Source organism: Struthio camelus, chromosome 13 (assembly GCF_040807025.1).
Source record: "Struthio camelus isolate bStrCam1 chromosome 13, bStrCam1.hap1, whole genome shotgun sequence".
Lineage (NCBI taxonomy): Eukaryota > Metazoa > Chordata > Aves > Struthioniformes > Struthionidae > Struthio > Struthio camelus.
The window spans coordinates 22,142,718-22,163,094 of record NC_090954.1 but is presented as its reverse complement, the minus strand read 5'-3'; the positions used below and the strand labels follow the sequence as shown (position 1 = coordinate 22,163,094).

Sequence of the window (20,377 nt, the reverse complement as noted above, 5' to 3'; positions counted from 1 at the left end):
TCTTAGGTCCGAGTTCACCGGTTCTTCTGGCTGTTTTGCACCTGTCTGTGCAGACACTTGTATATTAAGTGATTCGCTGGTGACTCCTGCAACGTGCAGAGCATAGTGCTGCTTTCAGCTGCTTAACTTGTCTCAGGGAATATACAGGCTCAAGTGACAGGGCAGGGAAGTAAAGTGCCTTTGGTCTTCCGCTGTGGTCACATCTGCTGTTTGCATGATGTGAGCACGTCTCTCCAGGGCTGTACACAGGCACCTGCCGTGCGCCCGCTCACCCTGGATGAGGAGGGGAGCAGTGCCTTCGAATGCAGCCCCAGGGCCATCCTGGGGCCTAGCGAAGGTGCGAGCGGGAGCCCAGCAAGCTCAAGGGTTGAGGAGAGACGTGGGCTGCCTGAAAAATAACGGCACATGTGGAAATGCCTTTGGTGTCACTGCTTTTCAGAAAGAGCAGATTGAAATGCAGACTGTGGCCCTCAAGGATACCTCGGTGAAGGAGGAGTTGTACTAGGAAACGTGCTAGACTTCTAAGAGAGGGGTTTCCTGCGCCGTTAAAATGCCTAGCGCTGCGGCGCACGCAGCACCAGCTTGTTCCAGGTCCTCAGGAGCCTGAGAGAGAAGTGCATTTTGGGGAAAATTTGAGGTTGTCTTTGGGAGGGATGTGCCAGATGAGGCGGCGCGCCCCGGCCCCCAGCCCGTGCGAGTCTTTTGCTCAGGAAACACCTCTGACGGAACCGCGCGAACCCAGCAAGGGCCAGACACTTGCATTTGCACTGTGCAGTGTTGCTCCGGCGGGAGCTTGGTGGGTCTTGAAACGAGACGGAGCGCTTAGAGGCTCTGCGCTTTAGCTGCCGCTGGTTTCCTATCGCGCGCCACAGCCTAAGAGCTGCTTTAAAGCACTTCCAGGCTGCTAAGAGCCTGGCCTTGCCCTGGTGCACGCGGTAGCCTGATGTTGTGATTTCCGAGCATGCTGGTGGGGGCTGGGATTAGTACAGGCAGGGAGAGATCCTGCGGGAGCTGCTCTGATGCTGGGAGCAGGAGCTGTCCCTAGATAACTGCTCGCCTTTCTCCTCTGCCGGAGCGCGTGAGCCCTGGGCTGCTGGAAGAAAAGCCAGGTCCTGGGACGTGAAATTGAAACTGTTGTCATGGTCTGTCCTAATTCTACCCTGCCTCCCACAGCTGTGGGACGGCACAAGTTTTCACCAGCGCGGTGAGCGACTCCTGCGAACTCTCCTGCCCTGCAGGACTCACCCTTTGGTTTATTAGCAACTCAAATCTCAGAAGAAGCTGTGTCTGGGTTTCTTTTTAGACCATGTAGCCCTCTCCAACTAGATGTTTCCTTCCTCTCCCCAGAATGAGGGACGATTCTGGGCCAACTTTTGCTACGCTTTTATCGGTATTTGTCACGGCCCTTGAAGTCAGAGACATCCGGATCCTGCCAGGCTGGACAAAGAATGAGGAGAGAGACTTGTGGAGAAAGGGGAATATTCTAGCAAAGGGTCACGTTTCTCACTCTGGAAAGTCCCCAAAATATCAGGAGTTTCATCATCACTGGTTTATGTATAGAAATACTATTTTAGGTAATTTAGCAGGTGCTACATGTATTAGTTTAATTTTTCTCCCCCCATCTGTTTCCGATGCAGCTGAGCAAATGCCGCGGTTGGCTGTAGAGGCACAGGAATCCGACAAACAGACACAATAGCATTTCCAAAGACTTTCTCAAAATATCTTTCCTGTCATGTTTGTGGCATGTGTGGCGACAGGATGGGTCATGCATAAAGGCTATTCTCAGCTCTTGGTTACGCTGCTCGACACAGCTCATTCCTGAGTGCTGGAGCTGTCTCCCTTGGGGTGGTTCCCCCACAACCCCCGTATCAGGCTTTGGCTGCTAACTGCAGAGCCGTCGTGGCCCCCTGTTCGCGGAGCAGCATCTCAGCAGCTCTCGGGGCTGCAAGTGCTTCCTAGCAGTTGCTTTGTGAGGCTGCAAACCTTCCCCTCCACCTACTAAAATGTTCAGCCCCATCTTTGCAAAGTCATGATCTTAAATCCGTGCCTTATCCAGGCTGTCTCTAGCCGATGCAATTGCATTACAGAAGAAGCAGGGAATGTGCAGAGCCGGAGAGGGGGAAGGGAGCAGGGGGGAAGGGCAGGCAGCATCCTCTGTTAAGGGAGAAGGAAGGAAATTCTGGCAGTTTCTGTGTTGGTTCTGTTTTTTCGGAGACTCTGGGAGGTGGGAGAGGAAGGGCAGGGGAGGGCGGGCAGCAGGCCTGGGCCATGTGGGTGGCTGATGGGAACAGTGAGGGGGGGTGGGCTGCGGGGCCGGAGGGTGCTCTTCGCGCGCCGTGGGGCTGGGGGCGCAGCCACGGCGGTGCCGCCAGCACACCTTAAGAGCGGCTGAGGCGCTGCGCTGCCCATGACAGATCCTTTTCCTGTTGCTTGGCCCTCTGCCAAGCTGAAAACACTCCGGCTGAGATTTTACTTCTGTTGCTGCCTCCGGCTGGCTGGGTGGGTGGGAGATGGCTTGGATGGAGCAGTGGGGGACGGGACTGAAGGAAGCTGGGAAAGGAGACTGGAAGCAGCATTGCAAGGGGGGAAACAGCCTGGGAGCACCAGGGACTGGCGGGGAATGAGCCGGGGGGAAAGGGCTTGAAGATGCAGCCTGGCCCTGGGAGCCAGGCAGAGCTGGAAGAGCAGGGTCCTTCCCCCGGGGAGGATGCTCAGGGGGCAGAAGGGGGAAGTGGGAGAAGGAGCCAGAGGTGAGGAGCAAACAGGAGTGAAATGGGGAGGGGCTGGGATGAACCCCAGACATGTCTCTCTGGAAGTGGGGGGGCAGCCAGGCCCGTGGGGTGGAAAGCTGCGCTGGGCCCTGGGGGCTGTGCTCCTGCTGGGCAGCGGCCTCTCTAACCCTGGGGGCTCTGCACTCGCCCGTCTGTGGCATTCAGCGTCTTGTGGCGCTGCTCTCCAATCCAACTTTCCGTCTGCAGAAGGAGGAAAACAATTTTGCAGAAATCCACTGGGCAGCTGTGCAAATAAATGTTTGGGAGGCATTTGGCTGCCATAGTAACAAGCTCCATAGAAACCCCATAAGGAAATGAATAATTGTGTGCTCAAAGTGGAGTTTAAAAGGGGACAGTGCATTGGCCAGGTGGGGTGACCCAAAATAGCTGGTCAGCAAAGGACACGCGGCCACCCTGTGCACTGCTTGGGCAGATGCTTGTGGAAAGCCTAGAGGCTTCTGTGTAATTAGGCAGTACTGTAATGTGATGCGTAATGGAGCCACATCAAGGCTGCACAGAAAACCTTTCATTTTGGTATTTCCTAACTTCCATGCATCCAATTTGGTTAAGTTTAATGAAGGCCTTTGTAGCTTGTGCACTGGATATACCTGCCTCTGTCTGTACAGCTCCCCGCGGGATGAAGAACATAGGATTTTGTGCACCTGCGTGCTGCCCACGCTGCTGCGGTGTGCTCCCTGTGGCCTGCCCACAGGCTCGTGTCCATCACACCCTGATCCACCTCAGACGCTGTGTTCCTGGGGGAGCTGGCGCAGAAGGACTTTCCTCTTTGTCTCAAATGTAGATTAGTGGAATTGTTTCCTTTTCTCCAGTCCTAGCTGCACTGGAAATGTCCCTGAATAAAAAACAGCTATTTTCTGTGCTTCTGAACTGAGGAATAGAGTTTAACAGAAAAAAAAATATCTATCCTATGTAGGATGGGTTTTTAAAAAAAGCCTGTTGAGTAAATGTCATTTGTATTAAAAACTTGAGTCCTTTGGAGTCATTTCCGTAGGAACCAGCCTTTCTAAGTTCTGGGCATCCTCCCCACAGAATTACTTAAGGCTCAGGATGAGCAGTGAGCAATCCTTTAAGGGGGAGTGCTTTAAGGCCTCTCTGTTGTAGGTAGGTAGGAAAAACGGTTTTAATCGGTGTGGAGAGGCAGGATTTTAGTTGTAGAATTGTAAATCAGCACTTCACAACTCTGTCCTATAGCCATGGAAGGGAGCCAGATCTGGTCATCAGATGTGTGCCTTTTTTTAGATGTAAATACTTATTTTAGGGCATTTTTAGATTACTGCACTTATGTTTTCTGTGCCTCTGAATTCTGTATGATTGCACTGCAAGTAATTGAGGCACTTGAATTTCCTGCATATAGAAATGAGCTCAATGCCATTTTTTGCAACTCTAAGGCATTTCTAAAATAGCTTCTCTATGTGACATCATGTGCAGCAGGGACACTGTTTCAGGCCTGAAGTGCAAGTTTATCTACGCTCCTTTGAAGAGAGAGTATTACAAAGAGCCAGAGCCAGAAGTCAAGAGATGCGGAGCGTGTCTGTGTTGTATACTGAGCGCGAGCACAAGCCTGCACCAGAGTCCAAGTCCACTCGCCTTTGTGGTGCATAGGCACAAGCCAACACGGCAGCAGGGCTGAGCTGAACTTTGAGAGTGACCTCTTCTGTATGGGGTGACTGCCATCAAGCCACACCAGCCTGGGCACACAGCTATTGTCTGATCTCTGAAGCTCAGTACAGTCAGGCTCAATTAGTACTTGAATGGGAGACTGCTTGGGAATACTGGGTGCAGTAGGCTTGCAGAAAATGGCCTGGGGGTCCTGGTGGACAACAAGTTGAACGTTAGTCAGCAGTGCACCCTTGTTGTGCTGAAGACCAACTGTACACTGGGTTGTATTGACAAAAGGGTAGCCGGCAAGTCAAGAGAAGTGACAGTTTCCCTCTATGCAGCACTTGTGGGATCACATCTGGAGCACTCTGTCCAGCTTTGGGCTCCCTAGTACAACAAGGGCATGGATATACTGGAGCCACCAAAATGATCAAAGGTCTAGAGCATGTGACTGATGAGGAGGGGCTGAGACAGCTTGGTTTCTTCAGCTTAGAGAAGTGAGAGCTAAGAGAAGAATCTAATTGCTGTCTTCTGCTGCCTAAGGGAAGAGTACAGACAAGGCAAAGACAGATGCTGTGCAGAGGTACACAGTGAAAGGACGAGGGGCAGTGGGCATGAGTTGCAACAAGACAAATTCTGATAGATATTGGGGAACATTTTTCACCCTGAGGGTAGTCCAACAGTGAAACAGGGGTCCTGAGAGGCCAGAGAAATCTCTGGCTTGGAAATACCCCAAATTAAACCGCTCGAGGCCTTGAGCATCTGATATAAAGTTGGATCTAACTGAAAGATTGGCCCTGCTTTAAGTGTATTTGTTGGGGGGGAGGCGGGCTGGACCAGATACCTTCCCACCTGCATCAGATAGGGTGCTTCAGGTCCCTTTCCATCTGAATTAGTCTGTGATTCTGTTATGCTATAGGGCATTAAGGAGTTGTAGGACTTTGGCTGTCTCCTAGTCACTGCGGACATAGCCATAACACAGGATCGGGTGAAGCACGCCGCATTCATGTACCTGATGCCTTGAGGGGAACCCAGGACCATATGTTCGTTCACTCCTTATCCAAGAGCAGAAGCTAGGAAAAGGGTGTGAAATCCTGCCCCTCTCCCCAGCTTGCTACCAGGCTCAGGGGTGAACCTCCCTCTGTGCATTCATGAGGCACAGCTGTCCTTCCCTGGGGGCAGGCACAGGTTAAAACAACCTGAACAAGACCCACACATTCCCTTTTTAGTATAATGGTACTACTGCTTGTCTTGTGTCTTGCACTACAGTGGTTGAACTATGTCTCACTAAAGACACAGAGCCTCAACACCCTCCCAGTCTGCAGGGACTGACAGCCGTGTCCCTTCTTCACACTCCTCCCTCCCCAGCAGAATATCCTTCTACCCCAATGCCAGGAAAGGCCAAGCCTTGGTGGTTGCTGTAGGATGGTGGCTCTTCATCTGTGCCTGTGTACAGCCAAGAGGTCAAGGCTCATTGGGAAGGTGATGGAGGTGTTTACTTTGGAAAGTAGTGGTTAGGGATCTCTGTGAGTTTGAGGGCCCTGATGCTGCCTCTGGGATGAACGCCCTGGTCACAGAGTGATCCTTTCCTTCCATTCATTCCCTCTGTCCTACTGCGCAGAACGCACAGCTTTAACAGGAGGTAGAAGGGGCTCCTCTCCAGGGTAGCCTGTAGCGTGAAAGAGGGTGAAAGGAAATGAAAAAGAGTCTTCTGGGAAGCAGAAAATGAGATGACTCAAACAGTGCCTGTACTTTCATACCAGAGAAGGAGTTGAACGTAGGTCTCTGGCTAGAAACAAAGAGTTCAAACCACTGGGCTATTACAACTAACTCCCTCCTCCCCAAATTAACTTTGGCCTTTCTTGTGTCTTCCCGCCCTGGATCCCATCACTATGCTAGGGGGCGCCGAGAACCAGCACCAGACTGAGTTCCTTGCTGAGAAGCAGATGTGGAGCCACCCAAACTGGGCATTTCTGGACAGGTTTCTTGCAGCACCGAAAGACCTGGGAAACTCAGTTGTCAGCCAGGGAGCCAGCTGGTGAGGGAAGAACTGCTGGGGTTAAGTGGTGGCAGAATGGGTTGTGGTTTGGACTGGGGTTTAGGTGCGTAAGCCCTTTATTGGATCTAGCCCGCGGCTCTATTCCCAGCCTTGTCTGTGACATTGAGTAGGTCACTCCATCCCTGAAGCTGCCTGCCTCTTGTTCTGACTGCTTGGACTGTCTGTTCTCAGAGGCGAAGATTGCTACATAGTACTCGTTGGCGTAACACCGAGTACAATGGAGTTTTGATCTCATCTGAGGAGTCGCACTGAAACTAGCATACAAGCAAACACTGAAATCATTTTGAGAGGCAGGCAAAACTCACTTCTGGCCTTCTTGAAACTGTGCCAGCATACCATGTAGTAGATGATCGATATAAATAATTTTTGGATGCCCCAGGTTGCAGTAGATGGCAGATATTTCAGAAATGGTATTGTTGGCAGTGTCCTGTCCGGACATCCATCCTCTGCTAAATAAGTAATTATTTGTGTCCTCAACAGATAAAACAGTAGTGTGAGAACAGCAGTATGGCTTTGGCCAGGGGTATATCAGAAAGGCAATGCAGAAGGGGGAAGGGAAGGATGGTCATGTGGTCCTGGCACAGGTCCTGCATATCTTTGGGCAAGTTGCTTAAGACCGGATTTTCAAAAGCATTTCCATCCCTCACTGAAGTACCCAGAAGTATCCAAGTCTCTATCTCCCTTAAGCCCAAGACCCCATGCGTTTCAAAGGGAGTTGTGAACATACATACCTTTCACTGGGTCTGTCCTGAGCTCTATGACCAAGCAGGACCATTTGGGATCCTGATCAGAGCTCACTGGGACTCTTACCTGGCACGTGCATCTGGGCTTTTTCTTCTTGTGTGTACAGGACATTTGTACAGGGAGGAAGGGGAAAGCTGTTGTGCATTCAGGACTTACCTCATTACAGAGCTTTGACACAGCTGGAGCAGTGGCCTAGACATAGGAGCTGGATGTGCTACAAGATCACCCTGCTAGACACAGCCTTCAGGGAGCTGCATGTGGGTCTGTCTGTATCTCAGTGTCCTGTTTTCAAAATGGGCATACTTGACCTATGCTGTGTCTTACGGTTGGAGCAGCTGCATCTGGGAGGAGGGCTCAGGCAGCCTGATGCTCAGCACAGTGGTGAAAGGCCCCTCCGCTGCACAGCATGCGATGCCGAACAGGCACTAGCACCAGCAGCGCCGTATGGGGTGGCTGAGGCACTTGCTGAGCACTTGGACACGGAGCAGCTAACAGGAGATCCCAGAGCCAGGGAGATCTCCGCTGCTTGAACATATATGAACGGGGCTTCAGGGTCAGACGCCTCCTCTTGGATGCGAGTGCTTTGACCACAGCTTCCCCTCCAAGGCACAGCATTGGTGGAGGCGGCCACCTTCTTGGCCTGCAGCCTGGTGGTTTGAATGCTTGCCTAGGAAACAGGCTCAGCTTTTTCCAACATGAATGACTTTAAACTCCCGCTTCTCACATTTTGAGAGCTCCTGGCCACAAAAGTGGGGGCAGCCCTCACCACACCTGTTGAAGTGAGCTAATGCACAGCTGAGGATGCAGAGCTTTGCTTCTCAAAACCTGGCAAGAGTTGTGTAGTGGTCAGAGCACTTGTCTGGGAGAGGGAAGACCTGTGGTCCCAATCCAGCTCCCAAGACAGGTCACGTGTTACGTGGTCACTCACATGCTGCTGCAGGATCAGAGCAGAGGAGGCCCATGTCACCCTGAAAGCTGGTGAGATTTTGAGTTTTCTGCTGAGCCACCTGATCAGCCATTGCCTCCATACAAACCTTTACTTGTACACATCTGGACAGAGCCCAGGTTAATGAAGCCTTTGTAGTGGGCAGGGCTTCTCCTGCTGCCCCACTCTGACAACAACAGTGGGAGCAGGGAGAGGACTGGAGTAGAAAGGATAGGTGGGTCTCTGAGAACACATCCTTGACCATCTCCAAAGGGAAAGTCTGACCACTAGTGAATGGTGGATGGACACAGTTGCCAGGGATCTAGCAAACATGAACGCAGGGCTTAGACTGTGCACAGACTACACTGATTGTGTCCTTGGTCGACAAAAACTCCTCCATGACTGAAGCCTGGTAGCATCCCCAGAAATTTTCCAAGCTGATCTGTTGGACTGTTGTGCTAACAATCCACCCACCAGCCTTCTCCAAGGAACCAAGCTGGTCTCTCACCTCCCTTCTCTCTCCTCCCCACTGCTCCAGCCTCTCCAGAACTGCTCGCTCCACGTTCTGCAGAGCTGGTGGCTGCTCTTGCACTCCCTTCAGCGTTAGGCAGCTGGCTCCCTGCTGATGCCAAATCCCATGGTCCATAAAATTTCTCTCTTTCATTCTCATGAATGAAGCTGTAGAGTGGAGTTTTAGCCTGAAATAATCCGAAAGGACCTCCACCTCACGTGGTCTTCAAAGGGAAGAGAGGGCCTGACCGTAAAAGCATGCGTGCTTCTCTGGGGCTTTAGGACTAGCATTTCTGTGGTATTTAAGTGATGTTGGGAAGGCACCTGCTGTTTAGGTGCCTGACTCTCTCTGAAATCAGCGGGAGTTAGGTAGGCATATCTGGAAGTGCCACTGAGTTCCCAGCGACTTCATTTTTGTTGGTGATTATTCTTCAAAAGCCTGGAAAAGGATGGAGACCTCAGAAAATGTTTTGTCTCTAGGGTGTTCCTTAGCAGAGTGGTTTAACGTCCATAGCCTCTCCACCAGCACTGCCCAGCTCAGCAGATGAGCCCCAGGTTGTGTGGCAGGACTGCTCTCAGGTTGTGTAACTGCACGGCAAGTCCACAGTGTTGCTTTTTCATGTTTTCTAGCAATCCCACTCCTTTTTACTGAGCCATAGTAACTTGCTGTTTCTTTTCTTTTTCCTTAGCTCTCAGAATGGAGAGGAAGGTGGAGCTTGGCCGAACAACCAGTTCGACACGGAAATGCTTCAAGCCATGATCCTGGCTTCAGCAAACGGTCAGTCTCCATTACATATGGGAAAACTGCATCATTTGCAGTTATATCATTTGCATTATACAGACATCTCAGGGGCATTGCCATTGGATAAGATGCTTGTGTTATTGATGTGTTTGGGTTAACTGGAGGGGCTGGACAGCTTCTGAAGTACTTAAAGAGACAGTATCTGAAAAGCACTGCTATCTGTGTTACCCTGCAGAAGAGAGGGGTTCAGAAAGGACTCAGGCAGAGGAGATGCAAGATAGTCATCAGCATCAGGCATGCTGTAGACAGAGGTATCTTTTCCACCCAAACTGTATTATCTGTGTACTAGACAGAATGTTATCTGGCTCATGACGAGGTTGTGTTGAATGAAGAAGCTGGTCTAGAGATGTATTGCAAGCTATGTGATTCCAGAAGGTCACAGTAAGTGAAACATCTTTTATGGTGGAAGCTGGCATAAGGGGAGGAGGTAAAAAGCTTGGAAGATTTGCCTGTGGCTAGAGACAGGGCCTGGATAAGTCATATCAGAAATGCAGTAAATGCTGGCCTGAGTCAGCAGATCCACTTAGTCTAGGGTCCTAGAGTGGCCAGAACTCAGACAAAAGTTTGAGACGGCGGCTGTTACAGAGTAACAGGTCCCTTTTCTTCTCATGATGAGAAGGGAATATCCTGTGTCAGGAGCAGAAGAGATGTTCTCAGAATAGCTCTGCACATCTTAAGAAAGAGACCACCAACAGGCCTTGTGTTGGGAGACATGGGGAGGGAGATGGTCCCCACCAGTGGGTGTCCCTGCATCTGGGGGCTGTTCTGGCTGCTCACTGCTAGCATTGGGCTGCAGGTCACTGTGAGGTGGGCTCCACTGGGCTGAGGACTGAGCGAGACTCTGCCCTACATGCTGCTGCTGGTTCTTTGTATTTGCAGTTGTTGGGATTTGGTTTGGGATCGTTTCGATGCTTGGTTGGTTTGTTCTGGTTAATGGCTGTGTTGTGTGAAAGTGGTGGACTTCGGTGGTGTTTCTGTGAGTCTGCAATCTCCATGGCTTTATAAAAAAGAAGTGCAATTATCACTCTATGCAGCGCTCAGGATAAAAAGGCTGGTTTTCATAAAGCCTTTATTTATAAATGCCTCCAAGTCTTTTCCCCTTGATTTAAAAATAGAAACAGCAGCGCAGCCATAAAACCCTGTGTAAAATGCTTAGGATGTTTCCTTTGAGCTCTTGGGAGAGAAGGAATCTGGGGGAGGAGGGATTCATATGTTGCTTTCTTGGAAAGCTGCTTCAGCTGAACTTTGCTTCTCTGCAGACACCAGGCTGCCCAGGGACAGTTGCTGTGGCTGGGTTAAGGAATGAAGGTCTCGGGTATTAGAGTTGTTTACACTCAAGGGAAAGAAGCATCGTGAAAGTGTGTCTCTGTTCTGAAAAATGACCATGGAAAAACAGCCTCAAGGGGCCCATATGGTTATCATCACCCAGTGCCTCCAGATCCAGTTTCCTTGCTCACAAATAAAACTGTTTTGCTGACTGCCATTCCAGCAGTTCACCAGGATCTGAAAGCTGAGCTGGTTCCTTCAAGGTTAGGTGCTGACTTCCGCTTTGCCCTGGGCCCTATTCTGGCAAATCTCCCCCAATCCACAAGTCTCAAACAATCCTAACCTCTCCCACGGTTCTGTCTGCCCAGGGGGCTGAATTAAATTAGCTCCCTCCACTAGATAAGAGCAACTTGCTTTCTCTCTGGTGAAGTCTCAGAGAGAGGATGGCTCAGTGCAGTTACTCCTTTTCCTGCCCACTTTGGTACTTGGCTGAGGGGAGATGGATGGGGCCAGAGTGGGGACACAGCACAGGAGTCCATCTCCAGTGCAGCAAGGAGCCCCAAATACTTTTTGCACAGTAACTGTGTTTTCATCAGTCTTCCCCCCACTCAGTTCCCCCGCATGCTGCGCTCATTCATTAGGCTAATAGTGCTGATAGGGCAGGCTTTGATCAGGGGCAGGTGTTGTAGCTCTAATTAGCTGTTCAGCTTTGTACTTATCCATCCTTAGGTAATGTTTACTGGCTATTTAAATGACCATTGCCTCCTATTGTTGTCTACTGAGCTCTGTTTGAGCTTTGGAGATGCAAATAGCAGTATCTTCCCATTACACAGGTGAAGGCACTGGGTGCATTCGCTTTCGCTTTCGCAGGTCTTCTCAGCATGAGCGCCTCTCTGCACAGAGCAGGCATATTACCAACTTCAGCCACCCAGCTGGTGCTCATTGTAAAGCCCACGCTCAGTCTGTGCTGAGCAGAGACTGGCTGGGAGGCAGAAGCTCCCATGGTGCTGCTTTGCTTTGTGAGCTCCTGGAAGGGGATAGTGCTGTCCTGTTTGCATCAGGGATGGTGCTGTCCCATCTGCATCCTTGACCCTGTGCCACCGTTTACCCCTCATTGCAACAGGAGACAGAGCAATGAGCTTGTTTGGCCATGCCAGGCCTGGTCGATCCAGTCTCTCTGAGGAGTAAAGCAGTTGCCACTACTCCTTCATCCCCTTCCAAGACGGAGAGCAGTTAACTTGGGTCTAAGCCAGAGAGCAGCTGTGGGGCCTGGACCAAGGCCTGTGGGTTCCCCCAGGTCAGACTACTGGGGCAAGCTAGATTAGGAGCTAGTTGACCCCACAGGGCTGCAACCCTGTTGTAGGGCTTCTGCTTCTATTCCCAGGGTCCGCCTGGATCCTCCCAGCTTGGAGGCCTCGTTCCCTGCTAACTTCCCAGCTTGGTGCATACTTTCTCCCTGCCAGTATCTCCAGTCCAACATTTTGAGCAAAGGGCCTTCCGCCTTCTCTGCTACCTACATGCACTCTTACAGAGGGCAAAGCTGTAAACCAGATGATCCAACAGCAAGGATAGAGAAAGTGCTGTTTGAAGAATCTTTTCAGAAACACATTCCCACGCTAAGCACCCAGGGCTTCGGGGTGGGGTGGGGGGGTTAAGAGAGGAGAGGGGGTTGCCATGAGGGCCTGTGCCACATCCCTGTGCATTGAGCCTTGCGGTCCATCTGAGAGGCTGCCATTTACACTCCCACTTTCAAAGGCCTGGGAGCTGCCAACTGTTTGAAAAGCCAGTGCTTTAGCAATCTGAAAGGGCAGAGGCAGCTGCTAAGACAGACCAAGGGGTACAGACACCCTAGGAAACCAGATACTAAAGGCTGGGCTTAAGAGGCATCCAATCCTAGGGAATCTCCCTTAAAATACTTTGTCTCTTAGCACAAATGTATTTATATGGGCGCCATGAGACAGCCGGGAACATAGCACACTCCTCCTCCTGTAGACAGAAAGGCAGCCTGAGAAGGTCCTTCCTAGCATTTCAGCCTGCAGGCTGAGGCAGACCCTCTATATCCGGTTCCCGTGAAAGCCCCACCAGCAGCTGCACCAGCAAGTGCTCCAGAGATTTAGGACTCCCTAAATCTCATTGTCCCCTCCAGAGGCGAGCTCAATTTATGAGGGAAATGGAGACACTCGGTTAATTTTGCCTAAGTACAAATTCTTGTTTTCCTTTTCACCATTTGGCTGCAGGAGCTTCAGGCCTATTTAGGATAATGGCTGGCTGTTGATAAAGGCTGAGCGTAACCTTTCCAGCAAGAAGAGCTGTAGTGCCCTGCTTGGCAAAAGCAGCTCAGTGCCGATTTCTAAATCTCTATTGTCCCTGTTCTCGCTTCTTTTCAGCCTTAATGTCAATGTTACCTAGAAACAGCTTTCTGCTCACTGTTAAATCTTGGACTGGACCACCTGGCAGACTGGGAACTTGATAGGTTTTTTTTTTTTTAACCTCTTGGAAACTGTGCTGCCTCCGCAAGTTATTTCATAGGGGAAAGCTGTCCTGGATGCCACTGAGAGCCCCCAGGCCCCTTGCTGCATAAACCCTCTGAGCAGCCAGGATGACCTGGAGGGAAGTGGGTCGGTGGGGCAGTGGCATGCAGGAGAGAGCCCAAACCCACAAAGCCCCCAACCAGGCCGTCTCCAGCTGAAATCCAGCAGCGGCTGAGCCCAGAGAAAATTTTCCCTCACTGCCAGAGGCAATAATCTGCCTGCAAGTTGGTCTCTGACTGCAGCGTGGCCCGACAGCACAACTCCAGGGATCACATCCTGGTCCATAACACCCTGAGGGGTGCGTAATTGAATTGGTCGTTAACGAAATTAGCTGTTGATGAGGTGAACAGTTACAAATCTCCAAGTACCTTTTAAAACAGGAAGAAAGAAGAAGGTCGTTAAACACAACCCAGGGGGTGAACAGTGAAAGCCTGGAATAAAGAGTTACCACAGAGGATTACTGACAAATATAATTAAACGCGTACACACATCCTTGCCACCTGATTTCCCATGCCTTCTCCAGAAGAAGCTCCTAAAAGCCATGCCAGTTCTCTGAATCTTTCAAAAAGGACCACAGAAAAAGTCTCCTGCCTGTGAATTCTGGTGCTTTCATACCAGAAAGCAAAAAGACGTTTCCCTGCAGTATATTTTGCTGCATTTGTATACCCTCATGAGCGTCCCTAGTCCTTAATGCATAATATTATGCCTGTTTTAAGACTGTCTGTGTGTTTTCCTCTGTCTACTGTAATACAGCAGCTGAAACTTTTCAACATGCAGTTGCTTAGTATTTCCAGTGTCTTTAAGGGGATATATACACTGAAATGTTTCAAGGGACTAGTAAGTTGTGTCCCAGCTTTCTGTTTGGATTCCTTTCTGTTTGTCCCAGCCTTCGGGCTGGATTAGCCACCTCCATATCACCTCCGTCTGCTCAGGCAAAAGCAAAGGCAAAAAGGAGGCGTGTACTGAGCTAGTGAGAGGAGAAACAAGACGTGGCCAGACCGCAGTTTATGCTTGTTGCTTTTCTTTATTCTTGCAGTCTTTCTGAATGCAAAAGGAGGGAGCAGCAGTTCTGGACTCTGCTCTGGGCCCCTCTGGCACTTCATCATCCTTTCACTGTGAAAACTCAGCCAAACCTCATGTTAGGCTGATACAACCTAAAGCCCTCTTGCTTTGGTGTGAGCGTGCCCTGTCGTTGCAGGTACCACGTCTGGAAGTCTGGGGAGAACTTGCGGGGCTTCTCCCAGCCTCATGTCCCCAGTCATTTACATGGAGCAGTTAAAAGTCCCGTTCATAAGAAAGGCTGCAGGAGCTTTCCAGATCAGATGCCGTAGTATCAAATGCAAAGGCAGGATTTGAGCAAGTCATTTCTGGGCAGGACTGTGTAGGAATCAAATCCTGGGCTGTGCGCAGATAGTTGTGTTGGAGTGGATTGTGCAGCTGCTCTTAGAAGCAGTGTTGCTCATTCCCTGACTTCTCCCTGTGCTAATTTCTCCCCCACCTCTGTGCATCTCCCCTATTTCCATTTTGCAGCCTCGTCCCTAACTTACATCAGTATGACAGCATCACAGGCGGGTTCTGCATCCTCCCCTGCCTCCGTGGTTGCTTTCTCTGTGCTGGGCTTGTGCAGCATGACAGGAATGAATTTGCCTTCCCCTCCCCCTGTGTGGCCTGCTCCCAGATCTGGACTATCGTGCACACTTCAGCATTGATCGCTTTATGCTCAGCTTCCTAGAGCCATTTTGTGGTACTGCATGACAGGGATTTTTCTTTGTCATGCCATGTGTTCTGCTCCGTAAATAAACCTGTATTTAGAAATACTATTGCCAGGGTTTTAAATGCAGGGGAAAGAGCTGCAGGGCCCAATAATGGATTTCCCTTAATCATTATAACAGTACAATATATTTGTAATGAGCTGCTGTCCGGAGAGGGAGAGGGGGATTTCTGCTGCAGTAGGAAATAAGGGATTTTTGCTGCAGATTGGACTGTGCTCCTGAGCACAGACATGGCAGCGACCCTACGAAACCAACGCGTCTCGAAGAGACCCTTTCTTAGACTCGGCACACACGGGCCATGTGCCCTGCCGGTTGATTCAGTTGTGGCAGCCGACCTGCCTGGCCTTTCTGCTGGGAGGAAGGAGAGGAGGAAGCAGGACTGAAACTGCTCATGGACTTCTCCCATTCCCCTGCGCCCCTGCACAATGGGCTGCTGGGGCGGCGGTGGTGCCCGACCGTCCGCCCTGCAGCTTCTCAGCCCTGTACCGGCCATCCCACCTCTCACAGGCTCTCCGATGCGGGGGGCAGAACATTACCCCTCCTGCAGCACGCCTTTCTCCAGCAAAAGACTCCCAAGTTGTGCTTCCTGGCAGCTCCCACGCTGAGCATCTCCCTTTCTGTTAGACTCGTCGGCCTGTCCCTACCTGCTTATCTGGCCCTCATCCTCTTACAGTGGCGGGGGGAGCGTTAGTGACGAAGGCTAAAGAGCGTTTGTGATGGAGGTTGGTGGCGCTGAGGAGGTCTGGATTAAACGCTCTCTGCCTGAGAGAGCCGTTCGGAGCGTCCCTGGCTCACTGGGACCCTCCGCGCGGCAGGTTCGGGCTTGGGATGGGCTTTGCGATGTTCTCAGGCTCTCGCTGACGTTAACGACCCCCTGTTTTGTTTGCTTCTCTCCTGCGGCACCCGCAGAAGCTGCTGATGGGAACTCGACTCTGGGCGGAGGAACGGGCACCATGGGCCTGAGCGCCAGGTACGGCCCCCAGTTCACCCTGCAGCACGTCCCCGACTACCGGCAGAACGTGTACATCCCGGGCAGCACCGCCACCCTCTCCAGCTCCTCAGGTAAACGTGACAGCAAGAACGCAGGCTCTTCTGGTGGGAACAAGAAGAAGTCGGGGAAAAAGGAGAAGAAGTAGAGTTGACAGGAGACCATCTGCAGCTTAGATCTACAGGGCAGACTGCTCCAGCACTCCCCCAAATCACAGCCTAGGATGGAGGACGAATGTGAATCTTGCGATGCTAAAGTAGGAAAAACTACGAATGTATATCATCATCAGAGCTAGGAGTAGGGTCTCGCTACTGTTAGATCTCATGATGAAAATCAATCTGGAAACAAAATCTAACAAAAACAAGTGCCCTGTTAATACTAGCTAATATTTTATACAGTCCTGCGGATAATAGAATATGCAAGGGTTTAAGGTCTTTTAACCATGTCTTTGGATTCGATTTGCTCCCAGATAGTCTGAGAAAGGCACAAGGCTTGTGCTTGGCTTCGCCCAGTGTAAATAATTTTAACATGGATTTTTTTTTTTAAATTGTAGACCTTTGATCATTTTTGGAAGGAGAAAGTAAGTTCCTAGGTTAGAGCCCATGTTCAAGATTTTACTGTTTAACTTTCCATTAGTAAAATTCACCCTGAGTTATTTATGGATTTCTTGCTAAGAAGTTGGTAGGGAGTGCTTCAGTTCCTGTTTACCTGTTATCCTAAAAAAAAAAAAAAAAGTGTTTATATTGCATGAGTCAAAGGGAATATGGCAAAGCTGCATCCTAAACATTTAATTTTTTTTTAAGAGCAACCCTTGATGGCCTGAAATACGAGACAAAAAGTCACGATCTCTGAGAGACAGGGAATTCAATCTAACTGCAGTGGAAGAGTGTGCCACTCTCTACTGAGGTGTACAAAAGCTGCCCTAATGATTCTAGAGGTCTCTAAAGAGCAGACACATCTCATCCGTTCTTTGCAGTAAATATTTATATGTACAGTAAATGTTTTTTCTGGAATTAAAGTTAAGAAAGTCTTAGTGCCCTGCTGCGAGATAGGAGCTGCAGCTCCTTCAAGCAATGACATAGCCAAGTCCTTACCAAGGACTTGCGCTATTGGAATGAGCTCCGATCTGCTTGTAGGGAACGGAGACAATGCTTCACATTTCTGCACATCAGTCTGCATGCAAATTACTCACTTCACATCTACAGTAGAGCAGTTAACGCCACAGACCTAGAGAAGTCATCGCATGCCTATGCAGCATGATGTAAATACACTGGCAGATAAGCAAGTCTAAGTGCAGGCCGAGCAGTGTCTATCTAGGAGTAGGGTTCAGTGATACGAGATGGGGAGAGTCGGGAGAGCCGCCGCTGCCAAATGGGGCATTGACGAGACCTGCCGAGTTGCCAGTGAACAGCCTTCGTTCCTTGGCCCTCAGAACTGGCTACTGAGTAAGTGACAGTTGGTTTGACGACACCTGGTGACCAGACCTGGGTAAGGGACCTGAGAACTGGAAATGAGTGTGTGGTGTTGACTGCAAAGCCAGCGAGCCTGGAGATGGCCCGGGTCAGTCAGGGACTCAAGAAGGAGTATTCTGGCACGTTGAGGGGGTTGTGTGGGACCAGACTGCACCCAGGCAGGTAGATGGGACTCAACCCAAGCCAGACCTGCAGTCCAGACAGTTTGCTGTCAGTGTTAACCACTGGCTTTGGGATTTCCACCACACAGAAGGAGCAGAAGGATCAGGATTAGGATTTCTCCACTATGTGCCCGTCACGGTTCTGCCCCTTCTTCCGCTGGTATAAACGTGGCAAAGAGAAGGTGCCTTGTGCCCTCAGCACCAAGTCAGCCTGGCCTCCGGTCCTCCCGCGCGCCTCGCCGGCTGCCGGGGCTGCTGCCCCAAGCGTACAGCCTTTGCACCAGGCCGACCTCCCATATCGCAGGCGTACTGACCAACCTGGGAAGGAAGACACGGGGCATTTTTGTAGTGAGAGGGCAAAGGAGAGGGGAGGTGTGGAGCGGGGACGGGGTAGCCATGCAAAGGCCGGCTTGATTTTTATTGGGCGGGGGGGGGGGATGGGGTGGGTTTTTTTTTTTTTTTTACTTTGTTTTTCTTTTAATTGCTAACACATAGCTCACCTGAGCAGATGCAGCCTCCTCTGCTCGGCTCTGGGCAAGCCGGCGGCGCAGCCCAGCCGCCCGCGGCGCTCCGCAGGGTGCCGGGCCCCGATTGCTGTCTCCCTATGCCCAGAGAAGCAGGACCGGCGGATGGGAGGAACTTGTCTGCATATGGTTTTTGTACTGATCCCAGTCACCTCCTGTGGTGGCTGCACTAGAAAGAGTTTACATGATTAGCAAGGCTTACCCACTCTCATGTAGTTATTACGTGCCCCTTCTAGAAATACTGTAGATGAGTCGTAGTGTTTATATTTCTTTTTATTCTGCAATCTGAGGTAGCGTAGTGAGTGTTGTGTATTTAGTGGCGTGTTATTTTTATCTCGGTAACTAACTTGTGGACACCAGTATTTTCAATTTCGCTGTACCTTCTTTCCATGTGGTCTGTGCTCTGAGTGTACGTGAAATGAAACACGTTTGCCCTTTCAATGTGTCTAATATTGAATTATACTTATATATTATATATATGCTTATATCCTTCTTATACCCATATAGACCAATGTCAATGTGTTACACGCAAGTTTTATACTCTAATATTTATATTGCTTTTTTTCTTTGGGAAAAAAAAAATAATAAAATGGTTTCTTCTGAGTAAATGGTGTTTGTTCTTGCAAGAAAGGCAGAGGGAGTGAGAAATGACCTCTCCCTCTTTCTCTGATGCTGCATGTGGAGAAGCTGCCAGCAGAAGGGAGCTCTGTGTGGTTCGGCCCCCCCCCGACAGCGATCCCAGCCCCGTGCTCCGGGAAGCAAGCCTGCTGCGCGCAGCGGAGCTGGGATCGCTGTCTCTGCACCGGCCGCGCTCCGCCAGAGCGGATCCTCTCGGGGTACCCTTGTCCTCAGGTCCTCCAAGGCTTTGGGGGTGAGGGTGGCATGGCCACGGGCTGCACCGGTCTGCTCCTGTCTGGCAGGTTTGGGGAACGGCAGGGCAGGGCAGCCCACCTGGAAACCCCATCACACCCCGCAGAGGAGGTCAGGGCATCCGGGACACCAGTCCCTCAGTCGAGGATGCTGCAGCCCCCTTCTCCAGCACCCGTGGGCATCTGGTCCCCCGCCGGCTCTGCACTGAGCGTGCTGCGTTGGAAGCATCACGCTGGCTTGCTTTCCCTCAGCCGAGTCCTCCCGAAGGAGGCTGTCGCAGCCTGCTTTGGGGAGCAGGTGGGCCAGCCGTGGGGCTTGCCGTGCTCCTCCCGGCGCCCCCGCTTCCAGAGGGGCAGCTGCCACCGGGGAGGGATGGTGTCTCTGGGGTGAGCAGTAACCCCTAAGATGCCAAAAGGGCCGCGTGAGGCAAGCGGGGGCAGAGACCAGGGCGAGCGTGGGGGTCTCCTCGCTCAGCCAGGTGCCCGGCAGCGACCCTGCGAGACCGGGGGGCCGGGGGGGCAGCTGTGTGGGTGCCACAGTGTGAGGCTCTGACAGGCGGGTCCGAACCTGTCCATGAATCACGGCTGAGGCTGAGCAGCGTTAATGCTCTGAAAGCAGCTCATGGAGCCGTGCGGAGAAATCGGGGACCGCTAAGGCAAACCCAGGTCAGGGACTGAACGGTCGGGGCGGGGGGGGGGGGGGAGACCCTCCTGCACAAGAGGGTTCATTGCCCTGTGCTGGAGGGCCCCGAAACACCGCAGCCTGGCAAGGACCCCAAGGCTTTGCGTGTGCAAAGCGGTTTCGGGGCTGGGTGGGGAGGGACCGCCAGGTTTTTCGTTGCAGCGCGGCTCCAGCTCCGCTTTTGGCAGCAATCGCAGCAAACTGGGGAGTTGCTGCTAGAAAACAGCCTGAGCCCTGGGGCTCTACAGCGGTCAGACGAGCCCCACGCCTCTGTGTCCCCCCCCTCCATTTCCCTATGCCCCAGGGCAGGAGAACCCCCCCCCCCGCCCGGGCTGGCAGCTTTCCGACGAGGGCTATGACACGTTGCAGCCGCAGGTCCCACGGCAGCGCCCGGACGGGGCGGGGGGGGTGAGGTGGTGCCCGGGCCGGGGCTCCTGCACCCCCTGCCCAGGCTGTGTCCCCCCAGCCCAAACCAGCCCGCCGCAGGGGGCTGTAGACTTAGGGCCCCCCCGCCGGGGTCTGCAGCGCCAGCCGGGCTCCCGCTCCCGCTCCCGGGAGGGGGAAATTTCGAAAACATCTTGTGACTCGGAGGATGTTGCAACCCCGGGGGGGGGGGGGTCGGGAAATAAGTCTCTGCTTTGGCCGCCCGGCTGGTTGCTGCTGCCCAGCTGTGTGTGTGTG

General features: G+C 51.7%; 1 protein-coding gene across 1 annotated transcript in view; it reads left to right on the top strand.

Annotated features, from left to right (window-relative positions):
- The window catches only part of LOC104154015 (uncharacterized), a 99,295-nt gene extending 80,542 nt beyond the window's left edge, over positions 1–18,753 (top strand). Inside the window, exons 6-7 of the mRNA XM_068960112.1 lie at positions 9,319–9,407; positions 15,910–18,753. Of these exons, the coding sequence (XP_068816213.1) occupies positions 9,319–9,407; positions 15,910–16,136 (316 nt within the window). The 3' untranslated portion in view covers positions 16,137–18,753. The remainder of the gene's footprint in view (positions 1–9,318; positions 9,408–15,909) is intronic.
- Positions 18,754–20,377: the final 1,624 nt, after the last annotated feature.